At 35.5% G+C, this 12805-nt stretch overlaps 1 protein-coding gene across 3 annotated transcripts in view; it reads right to left on the bottom strand.

Moving 5' to 3' along the window:
- The window catches only part of LOC131432952 (mitogen-activated protein kinase kinase kinase 11), a 56009-nt gene that overhangs the window by 16628 nt on the left and 26576 nt on the right, over positions 1-12805 (bottom strand). For 2 of the 3 annotated variants that reach the window (XM_058599605.1, XM_058599606.1), the window contains one exon: positions 10072-10254. The exons of the other annotated variant lie outside the window; for it this stretch is intronic. In XM_058599605.1, coding sequence (XP_058455588.1) covers positions 10072-10254 — 183 coding nt within the window. The remainder of the gene's footprint in view (positions 1-10071; positions 10255-12805) is intronic. 3 annotated transcript variants of the gene reach the window in all.

Here is a 12805-nt window from a genome sequence, read left to right as displayed (position 1 = left end):
GGAACCCATGTCTTCTATTAATTAGGGTAACAGAGGTATTTTGGCCCGCTTCAGGATCGATTTTATTTTGGCCCACTTTGTAAAAATATCCACCAAATGTTTTAATATCTTTGAAAAATCCTTCCGCAATAGGTAATTTAATGTGATTAGCTTCAAACTGATGCAACATGGGTTACCTATGATCGATTGAATCCATATAGTTTGTTAGGTGGGCCAAAATATATGAAGTGGCCAAAATACCTCTGTTACGCTACCAAGCAGTTTACACGTTTATCACTTGCCTCTTTGCATATAATGATGCTCGAAACTTTCGACTTTCAAACCGAACTGTGAAATCCAAGAAAATCTTTTTCATCACATAATCGAAAGAGAAACTGTCACTGGCTCTTACGGCCTTCTGAAAAATCAACCGAGAATTAGTATCGATGAACATTTTTGAAAATACAGATTGCGGGTAACTCGCCGAGCCCTCTTCTCATCAATAACTATAATTTGAGCTAACACAAACTCAATCTGCTTCCTAAATTTCAAAAACTACTGGAGCTAAATAAAAAGTGAAACGCAATCAGTATGTTGCAACTTGTTGCCTCCGGGACATCAGAAAGTGTGTTGAAAGAGTGTTGTTTAATCAGAGGAAATCGAGTGTGACTACAATCCAATACAATTTGTTTACCTCTGATCTCCCAAATCTACCTGTTAGCCATGATTAGAATTCTTTGTGTGACATGCAGTCACTTACAAAAAAAAATCATAGATATTTTAAGTTAATACCTGACAAAAAGGGGAATTTCACCAAATATAACACATGGATCAATAAGTCCCGAGACTAAAGCAGAGATGACGCTCGTAGTAAACCAGTAACCACGTCTTTCTAGAGTACTAACCTTTGCTTGAAACGGGTCAAAATTTTAAGTCGATCCGACCAGAAACAGCTGAGTTATCGAGCTTGGAGTAAAGTCGTTTTGTAGTTTGTTAAAATATTGTTTTTTAATGGGTAAAAACACCGTGTAAACGAAACAATGGATTGAAAAATGTTTTCCGGACTCTTGTCTATCAAAAGCAACGATTTGTCGGTGGTTCGCCGAGTTTAAACGTGGTCGTACCGACACAAATGACGCGGAACGCTCGGGTAGACCTGTGGAAGCCGTTACACCGGAAAATGTGAGAGAAGTGACAAAAATTGTAATGAAAGATCGTAAAGTGAAGCTCCGTGAGATTGCTGAGATGACACAGATATCATATGGAAGTGTATTTACTATCCTTCATGAAAAATTGAGCATGAAAAAGGTTTTTTCCAAGTGGGTGCCGCGATTGCTTTCGATGGAAGAAAAACAGCAATGAACAAAACAATGAAAAACAATCAATGGCGAAATTGAACGAATTGGGCTTTGATCTGCTTCCCCACCCCCCATACTCGCCAGATTTAGCCCCCAGTGACTACTGGCTCTTTGCTGATCTTAAAAAAATGCTCCAGGGAAAAAGATTTGGCTCAAATTAGTAGGTCATCGCTGAAATTGAAGCTTTTTTTGAAGCGAAAGATAATTTTTTTTATAAACATGGTATTGAAAAATTGGAAAAACGTTGGAACCATTGTATCACGCTAAAAGGTGATTATGTTGATGAATAAAAAAAATTTTGCAAAAAAAAATTTTTCTCCATTGTTAGTCTCGGGACTTATTGATCCATGTTTTACATCTCATTTTTAATATATCTAGCACCACTGCCGCTAGTGGTCGTAATATGATATAATATAAATACGTAATATGACTTTCTTTTATTATTCTGTAACCACAGATAACAGATATACAGGCTAACATATGAACTGTGCCGCTTTCACATGAGCCACAATATTTTGGTGCAACATTCACTTCACGCTAGATTTTTTATTTGCTCTTGGTTAAAATGGAAATATTATTATTGTTTTATTCCGATCGAATTCTCATGTGATTTATGCGACATGGAAATAAATTTGTCTCTAACACTTAGGGAAATCGTGTGATAAGTGCTAAATTGTTATAGTTCGAATATTTATGTAACAAGCAGGGGGTTTTGTTATCATTCCGGAACGTGGTGGAACGTTTTGAAAGATCGCGGCGAATAGTCAAGTAGGTGACAGTAGTGTTTCCAACAGCCCCCTGCTATGACGTCATGAAACTGTGGCCAGCATAATTCTGCAAAAACCAAAATAATGAAGAAGCTAACAAAAAAATGGATATTACAAACTACTTGTTTATTCAGTACCCTTTACCGCACTTCCCCATCAAAAAATATCATCACTACGATAAGGAAATTGAGATTTTACTCGATTTGAAATGCTCGAATGTTTGTTTGTCATACTCTGAGCGCTCTGATTGCCCACCAAATGCCCCAGATGTTGGCTACGATAGCACGATACTTACTCAGCTTAGTATGAAGATTCTTTTTAAGTGACAAGTCATGTTTCAAAACTCACTGTAAAGACACTTAAAAGTCTAACTAAAAGGTTTTTGGTGTTTTCGACAATGTTTTAGAACAAAACTCGAATCCAAAAACTTTACCGAAGAGATAAACGCTCTATCTCATATTGTTTAAAAGATGTGGACGATTAGCAAACAAAAAAAAATTTACATGACGTTTTTGTGTCTTAACAGTAAGTTTCGGAACATGGTTTGTCACTTAAGAAGAATCTTCATACTAAACTGAGTAACTAACGTAAAGAGACCAAATAATTCAGATCAACCGTTTTAGTACAAAAAAAGAAAGTCAAATCATATTACGACCACTAGCAGCAGTGGTGCTAGGTATATTAAGGATTGAGCAATTGTTCGGACATTATGCCGGTTTTTCTTTAATTACTTAAAGAAACAACAACTTCGTTGAATGATTGGAAGCGCATTACGAAATATAATTGGTTGACACAACATAGTACAGTGAGGATGCATTTTCATCGATATGTAATACTGCACATAAAATGAATATTCAGTGGTGTTTTGGTGTCATTCACAAACGAAGTCTTTTAAAATCGGTCGAGAAAATGGTCCTGACATGACCCTGAGATAGGGTCCTTCAAACTGACAATGTTTCGAAGCATCAAAGCTTTCGCATCTGGATGGAAGAAAATGACATTACTACCTAATAAAGATCAAACTTGTAGAAAAACCTGTTCACAATTTGAAGCAGCTACTCGGGAAATTTGGAAGTTTTGACTCTTTCAACAAACTACGTTGAAAACCTTGGTGAAAGTATGTATGTGGACTGTACGGAACTTGAAGTTGAACGAAGTTCATCACGATTTTTTCTCAAAACCATATAATTGAAATCAATCGAAGTTCTCAATGTAAAATACAATGATTTCAATTATCTCCAGGAACGCAATGGAATGATACAAGAATAGCATGGAACAGAATTGAATTATACGGAATGAACATGTAAACAAACCACTGATAGCTGTCAAACAACGTTCATCCTGCTCATTTTGTGAGATGATGTAATTTACGTGCAAAACCTAATTGACAAGGGCCAACAAACCCTTGTTTCGGTCCAAAACTTTTTAAATTTTTTTAAAGATCGTTTTTTTTAAGATCTACTAGCAGTGTTTGAAATACTATAACATTATAAGCTCCTAACAAGATTCATTACAAACATAATAATAATATGGAAATGTTGGAAAATTCGAACCATGGGGTATTTTAGAAAAACTAGACTCAAACGAATCTTCTGGCATCTTATTCTGTCAGCTTCATCTAAATTGTTCATTAGCAGTCGAGTCGATTAGCCGTATCTTGTGCTGCGAGAATCAAATGAGTTTTGAGGTTCCAAAAGTGTTTCTGTGATTTGAAAAATATATTGGGTTTTCAACACTTTTGCATAAAATCAAGCAGGTGAACAGATCTTTAAAATCGCTGTGTTTGAATACTATTTACACTGTAAAAAAGTTGTTTGCATACGATTTGGTTCTCAGACTCATGATAACTATTTTGAAGAACATAGTTTGTGAGGAACTTGGAACCACTACGTAATTTTATGCTCCTCGATGTATTTTTATTGCTTCTAGATTATTTTGAACATAACAAATTAATTTTTTTACACGTTTCGTTTGATAATTTACTGCCAATTATTATTATTATTACATTATTACATTACATTATTATTAGTTGTTTATAATGTCTGAATTTGGAAAGTGATTCAAGATTCCCAAAGATTTTTAAAAACGACAAGTTTCAATATGTTTTTATCATTGTTATAACTTTCAAATAACGGTTTGAATAACTGTCAGATTTTAACCAAAAATTAGAATTATAAGCGAAAAATAACAACAACAGAATAAATCAATGAAATATGGTGGTTCGATTTTTTTGTTTCGAAATCCTACAAAAACCGATATCCTGAATAAACAATATTGCTGCAGGATCCAACACCTGTACAAGTAAATGGCCATCCGCACCTACATTTATTTCACTTGCTGTGAAAAGTAAGATGTTATAGATTACAAAGGAATAAAAAAATTGAGCAAAAAATTTACTTACTAAAACGCTTACTGAATAATAACTAGCGAAGCTCCATCCACCAAACAACTAATCGCAACTAAAAGAACGCTACAACTGATTGCAACCGATGAGACTATACCAAACGGGCTTAATTTAACAGAACAATTCTAATAACATAAATAAAAGTACAAGTGGCTGTTTTCGTTGCTTTCCTTTTTATTGTAAATGAAACCTTTTTTTGTGGTTTTTAATTTTATTATAATTTTCATCTTTGATGCCAAAACAGAAACTAAAATGTAAACATATAATAGAACTGAAGTAGAAAATCAAGCTTACAATTTAATTGTAATAAAAATTAAATATTTATGTAAAACCTAGGATTTTCTAAAACTGAATGACATTTATGTAGCTACAGTCGATCTTGATAAATCATAATAGTTCAACAATCTAAACCATCAATGTAGTGCAACATTCTCTGTTCCTTCGTCGTATTTTCTCAAACGCAAAAATAGATCAAGCAGTTCTGGCATTATCTAGCGAGAGATACGGTGTCTACAAATTGATTGCTTCTGAGCATCAGATCTATTGGTAGTCTAGACAATCTTTAGTCGCTTTAGTAAAACTTATAACCTATTGATTGAGTACGGGAGGTTTAGAAATCAGAGGGCATGGCATTTCTTCGTCCATCACCGAATTAATCCGTTGTATTTTTGGTAGTTGAAAATGGTAAATGTAGGGTATACCAATGCGTGAGAGATTTCAAACGCATGAACTATGATATTCCTCGTTAACCATTTTGTTATTTACAAAACCTTTCGGCTAATCGCCTTTATTCCACGGTTTGTGCAGGCACAGTATTGAATTATACTATCATGATGGGGGGGCAATTTTAACATTCCATTCATTAGCGGTTAGATTCATTAGAAGTATAAATAGAGAATGAATTATTTACTGTCATTGGAAAGCTTGTTGGAATGCAGATTGTGTAACTGCATTGCTTTTCAGTGGAACACGTGACTTAGGAAACCAGGAACAAAGACAGCAAATTATCACAGTACCAACTGACATCCGAACCAACTTTTCTCCAATTTTAATTATAGTATGGATAACCTTTTTTATTCCCGATATTATCCGGGACTTACCTCGTAGAAAGAAATGCTGTATAAGTAAAATATCATTCCACGGCCTGCAAAAACGATATTCGGAATGACAGAATGGTTTGAAATCAGATTTCCAGTAGGCTTTGTAATGTCGCCCTGATTTGATAAACAGAACGAATGCATGCACTTTGTTCTGATCGTTATAACTCTGAAACTTAAATTAAAAGTACAAGAAGAAATTGTAAGAACGATCGGACAGTTAAATACACACTGCAAAAACTGCAAATGCTTCCAATAATGAGAAATTTGCAGAAAAAGTAATATTTAAAAAAATGAACACCTATACGTTTCTTTTGCGTTATTTTCCTTTCAAACAAGTGTTTAAGAGCACTCAGATTTTCGTTGAAATGTACCGTTTCCCTTTAAATCAATGTAACTCGAAAACTATCAACTGTACAAACATGATACCCAAGTAAAGTGGTAGCAAAGCTAGTAAGCAGTCAAAAAAAAAAACGTTGAATACTTTTTCAAAATATTTTGGTTTCAAATGACCATTTTCATCACAAACCTAACAATTTGTAATTGTCTATCAATAGTTTTAGCTTACTTATTGCCATTCTCTCGAAGGAAGGTTAAGAAATCGCTGTGAAAATCGCATTAACGACCAACGAGTATCATATAACATTCGATTCAGTTCGATTCGATTTTCTCGAAGATGACTGGACCGATTTCAGTACACCTAGATTAAAATAAATGATCTGGTTGACCCATAGCCTGGTACTGAATTTTATTCGAATCCGTCTTTTGGTTCTGGAGTAACAACAGATTAACGTAACCAATAAAAAAAGTTTGCCTAGTTAGATTCAAATTAGAAATGTAATAGTACCATAAGCTACTATTAAATATTACTCAGAATGATAACGAGTACACACGATTTTCTAAGAAATCGTCTGAACAATTTTCGCACACTAAGGTTTAAATAAAAAGTCTTTTGGTCCCATAGTCTGCTATTGAATTTAATCCAGATCCAATTTCTGGTTTTGAATTGACGGAGAAAAATGTACAGAAGAATGAAAAGAAGTACACTCGGTTCTCTTCCAGATTTTTGCAAGCTTTGATTAAAATGTAACGTCTCATGATCACATAGTTTACTATGAAATTTTATGAAATTTTTTTATAACTCATTTTGATTTCTCTGAGTTGGTTAAGTCAATTTTCAAAAACTTGTGCTCAAACGAAAAGTTTTATTGTCTCATAAGTGGCCATTAAACTCCAATTTTCGGTTTTAGAATTGTAGGGTGAAGAGTCTTGAAAATTTCAAGCCACATTGTAAAATAACGATGCAAAATGAAAGAAAAGGCCGTTTCAACTGATCCACCTTATTGGTCCTGTTTGCTGATGACCATTCAAATGTATTTTACATATCCGATACTGGAAATAGCGTCAAAAAATATGAAACAAGTTTTTATTTTCCAAACGGCACTAACCAAATTAACATCATGTCATTTTCGAAAAATCATTCAACTTGTTTTTAGTGTATATATAGATATATTTTTTGAAGTGTTAATTTGATTTCCTACAATTTTTTCTTAGACATCATTTATGTAAAATTTACAGTTTTTAAGTAACGACGATTCGAAGAAAGTGCACGCTAAAATTCACCCGAGCATTTTAAAAGTCAATCTTGAATCGATTCTATATTTGTGCAAAATATGTGATTTGTCGAACTGAAAACGCGTATAATGTTCCATCCAGATTGTAGTATATGCAGGCCTTATGCACGCGCGCTCTTTATTTTGCGCTGAGACAAATTAATTCTCATTCTCATAAGACAACCACGCGCATGCGACGTACTTTTGCCGCTCTCAAGAGAACTCTTTAGCACATTTACGTACCGCACCAGAAACTGATGCACGCTTCGCTGTATAGTCTCACCGCATTCTGCCAAGAGCGAGGCTCAAGCGCTCTCGTCGCATGAGATAGCGCGGCGCGCTCGTTTCATGCGATCTACGAGCGGTTTGTACGTTATTTTCATCCTCTTCAAGCTCTGAAATTTCAAGCAGTACATCCCGTTTCTATGTGCTCGCTACGCGTCTCGTACACGCTTTTGGTTTGCTCTTTTAGTCGGCGCTCACGCTCACAGGATACATATGCGACACACACATTTTCGGTGCGCTCTCGCTGTCGCATTTGTGCACGCATGAGCATTCGGAAGGCCTGAGTATATGAAGTCTGATAAATTGTTACCCTTTTCTGGATTCGCTCTGTACCGACTCTTTTTATTGGAACATTTTCTGCCTGTTTTGAATTAATTTGAAACAGTTCAGATTGTTTCGATGAAAATAGATTTAACTTTTGTGTGTTGTTTTTCGGGGCAGAGACACCAAAACGCGTCTATTCAAATATATATTTGCATCAGATGTTTAAAACATTAAAAAAACAATCTAGGACGAAAGCTTCCAGAAGAAAAATTCATAAAACTGCTGAGTGAGGAACCGTTTTTTTGTCTTTCATTATAGGTTTAAAGTTTTTTGTGATGTTTTTGACGTGTTTAATTAGTATATTGAATGCATAGTTTTGGAATGCTCAAATTATACGCATGTTTGATAGATAATGATGTTTAAGATATGATAAATGTAAATGAGGTGCTTCAATCAATCTCTGCATTATACATTTGAAAACAAAGAACAAAAGTTGTTTTCGTTTGCTGTTGTATGCCACCTACCAAGAAGAGCGAAAGTTAGTAGCGGAGAAGACAACAATGTTATAAGAAGTTATTTGAGAAAGGAAATAATTTACTACTTAGCTTTAGAGAACTAAGTAGACAATTTCGCTGCACAAGACAATCTAATTACTGAAAAAATATGAATCATTGATTAACATTATCAAATTTCTCCACAAAATCCTCGATTCAGAAATACAAAACGGATAAAAAAATGCCTTCGGGAAAAACTAGACCGATTCATAAAAAAATATTTCTGTAAAGCATTGGCAGATGTTGAATGGCATCTTCTGGGTAAATAAATACAATTTGTATAAAGAATTCATCAATATGAGATTAAAACTTAAGAAACCATTAGATTGAGTTCCAGGTAAAACCAAGTTACTTATTTAAAAGTAGGTCATACATTTATTGTATGGAAATAACTTGCCCAGCTGATTGAGTATCAATACATTCAATCTAAACTTTGTTTTAAAAACGTTTTTGAAATCTCATTCCTATTTGAAAATAAAACTAGATAACCTAGTATCATGTTTACACATTTCAAAATGACATGCCGTTGAAACATGATTTACACGATAAGTAATGAAATTTAACCCAAAGTTAAACTGAAGTGGAGTTAAAGGGCATTAAAGAAAAATAAACTAAAAATTATTGTCAGTACCTGAGTTCATGTGGCATACTCACAAAATAATGATTAGCATCAAACTTGATTCGATTCTGCCGGTATGCAATCTCAATCCGATTGTGGAACAACGAACGAAAAAGCATTGGAAACTAAGTTAGGAATCGAAAGTATCATTATTCTCTACGATTAAATAGTTTTTCGTTCTCCTTATTCTACCATATGGCGATTCGTTCTCAATCACATTATTTTCTGTCTCGGCCAGCAACAATCGTTCACGTTCGTTTTGGCTTCCCAAATTCCGTTTCAAATAAATACTATTTGTGTGCTGGACCAATTTGCGGGATTTAATCTTTCCCTTTTCTTTCTTCGAACCGAACAATTTCGTTAACTTGAACTTTCGTTTGGTTCGGTCTAGCTTGCTGCGGAATGAGTTTGATCTCGTGGATGCATTACTATTCGAGTCATTCTCCCGCATGACTGTACTGTAGTCTCTGTAAATAGCCGACGGGCGGAAAAGGGGAGCTTGAGGACACAGATGTTCGTAGTCAGATTTCACGTCCACCTCGTTACGGAACGTGACTGAACTTTTCCGGGAGGAACCCACTTCATTGCTAGATTCGCTAAGCTCCATATTGGAAAAACTTTCATGCAAATCGCTTTGCATTTCGACACTAGCGCTATGACTATCATCCACGCTAACAGACTTGGACTGTGACACAAAAAAGCATTCACGTTTGAACTTGGACTCGGCCGATCCAAAACGATGGAATTTATAATCGGAATCTTCTACGATGGTTGAGTCCGATCGACTGCTGGCATACATGGTGAGATTATCACTGGACTTGGAGCTACTAATACAGGAGATGGGCTCGTCTAGCTCGTTCTCTCTGGAAAAAATATCATCCAAACTTTTCTGAATTGTACGATAAAACACCCGATCATACACGATTTCGTTCTGGTCGGTTGGTTCTGGAACGTCGTTGGTACCTTGATTATTGCTATCTAAACTACGGTTACGCCTATCGCTAGTACGGCTCGAGATTGAGGAATTGGTACTATTACTACTAACGTAACTTTTAAGATTAAGAGTACAGGAAGTGGTTTGCTGATAGTGTTTACTGTTATTGATGGTGTTTAAGCCATCATGACTTTTACCTAGTATTTCGTTACGCGACGAACTGGCGGATATCGCTAAGGTGCGGGTCTTGTCCAGGTTCGGGGCACTTTTACTGAAATGCGGCGTCCGGACCGTTGTTCGCAGTGCCGGCAAATGACCTCGCTCTCGCTGATGTAGAGTCGATGGTCCCCAGGTTTTACCTTTCATACCATCCGCCGGAACTGTATTGGTTGATTGAAACATGGTTTGATTTACTTTAGGTTCGGTATAATAGAATGGAATGTTAGTCGATGAATCGATATGAATGAGACCGTTTGGTTAGTTTTATTTAATGTTTTGTATACCTATGAAGTTGTAGGATATTCAATACCGATGATAGCTATCGTTTTAACAGTAAAAAAAAACATTTGAAAAAAAAAACTAAAAATATAAAATTTTAGAAAAACATCTTTTTGCAGTACACAATAGAATAACTAAAAAAGATGATCAAGAAACGAGAACATTGTATCATTAATTTTGTATCTAATTACAAACTTCTCATAACTGTAATAATCGTCTATGAATACATCCGTCGAAATTAATAAATTTATTAAACATACCAGAAATTAAAAACGTGATTGCATACTATTAAAAAAGTTTTTGAAAGAAGTTATATAAGAAATTTAGAACATGTAAAGCTTTTTACTCAAAAACGTTCCTTCGCAATTCAAGAATCGGGAATCAGAACAAATGGACTGAGAAAACTGGAAAAGACTTCTGTGATAAAAGGAACATGCAACAAATCATTCTGTGCCCCCAAAAGGATGCTGAACGATTTGCTGATCAACCATTTCCCACGGATGATCAAAATGCACTCACTTATGTATTTAGCCTTGTTCGGTGGATTTGACGTTTCCATCATAATTTTTGACATTTTTGACCATTACCATCTTCAGAACATTCTGTCATTTGAGCGCTGTTTCGTTTACAGTGAGTTGAAAATTTTACCTCAGCAAATTGAAATTGAATCGTGAACATTTTCGTGCAATTATTTATTACGATTTTCGACGTGAATTCCCAAGACAAGAATGCTTCAAACAACTTAGTTCGACTTTTGGCAGTGTAGCACCAGCCTATGCGACTGTAAAAAACTGGTATAAGGAATTCAATCATTTAGTCGTGAATTTGACAATAGCTCAAAAAAAGACTCGTGCCGATTGGTACAAAGAAATACTGGAAAAAATTAATTGTGATGCTTCAAATTTCGACAACATTCCCGGTTTGGCTGACACGGTGGATTTGGACATACTTAACTGGACGCAGTGCTTTCGTGCGTATCGGACATGCAATATCTTCTCTTTTCGAAATATCTTCAGGTGTTTCTAAAGGAAGCCATCTTGGTCCACTGCTTTTTGTTCTATTTATCAACGACCTCTGCAAAGTAATAAAATCTCCTAAATTGCTGTATGCAGATGATCTGAAGATATTTCGCTGTATAGAATCTAACTTGGATTGTTACGTCCTTCAATCTGACATCGACTCACTCATTGACTGGTGCAACATGAATGGTATGGAGGTTAACTACCGGAAATGTAACGTCGTAACTTTCTCTCGTTTGCGTTCTTCGATTGCTTTCGACTATGAAATCTCATCTCTGACCATCGAACGAGTTTCCGTTATAAAGGATCTCGGCGTTTATTTGGATAGCAAATTGAGATTTTCGGAGCACGTTGCACTAACCGCCGCTAAGGCTTTCTCGATACTGGGTTTTATTCGTCGAAATACACACGCCTTCGAAGATGTGTACTGTCTAAAAACTCTGTATTGTTCAGTCGTCCGCAGCATTTTAGAATATGCCGCACCAGTATGGTCACCGTATCACACCGTACATATCAAGAGAATTGAAAGAGTGCAAAGGTGTTTTATACGCTACGCTTTACGTCTGTTACCTTGGACCGATCCAGTTCATCTTCCTCCCTACGAAGATCGTTGTCGACTTATCCAACTGCCAACACTGGAAAGCAGAAGAAAAACCTTGCAGCGACTTCTAATTTTCGACATATTAGGCAACACCATTGACTGCGCAGAACTGCTGGAGAAATTACAATTTCATGCTCCACTGAGACGAACCCGTCGTATGGAACTCCTTCTATTTACAACTCACCGTACCCAATATGGACAAAACAACTCACTGGATGTTTGTTGCCGTTTATTCAATGATGTTTATGACAATTTCGATTTTAATGTGTCTAAAAATGTGTTTAGATTAAGAATTAGTACGTAAGAGTCTGTGCGATGTAACTTATCGAAGACCATATATAAATATAAATTGCTACCGATTTGGTGAAACCCTCATATAAACCCGAAACTAAACAACAGTCAACTGTATGGGTGTTCCAAGAATAACCAAATCCAATAAAAGTTGTTCGAGCTCGAAGCACTTTAAAGAAAATGGTGGCTGTTTTTTTCGGTATAAACGGACATATCGCTACCGTTACTTTAAATGATTAGAACAATAGATCCATTTCCGATCAAATATAATACTGCTTTCATTTTTAGGCTAAATACATAAGTAACTACGCTGCAAATATGAGTGAGTTTGTCTCATCGACAACATTATCCATTGCCCTCGGAGACTTAGAGCTTAAGCAATATGCATTCAAACTTATATTATTAAATAAAAAAACATGATCCAAGTTTATTGGTTATCCGTAAAATCTAGTCACCAATCCCTCTTCATGAAGGTCCCGCTTTGTAGATTTGGGATTACGATATGTGACCATATACAATAAA

The sequence above is a fragment of the Malaya genurostris genome, chromosome 2, assembly GCF_030247185.1.
Source record: "Malaya genurostris strain Urasoe2022 chromosome 2, Malgen_1.1, whole genome shotgun sequence".
Lineage (NCBI taxonomy): Eukaryota > Metazoa > Arthropoda > Insecta > Diptera > Culicidae > Malaya > Malaya genurostris.
The sequence above is the reverse complement of the archived record's forward strand: the minus strand, read 5'-3'. Positions and strand labels throughout refer to the sequence as shown.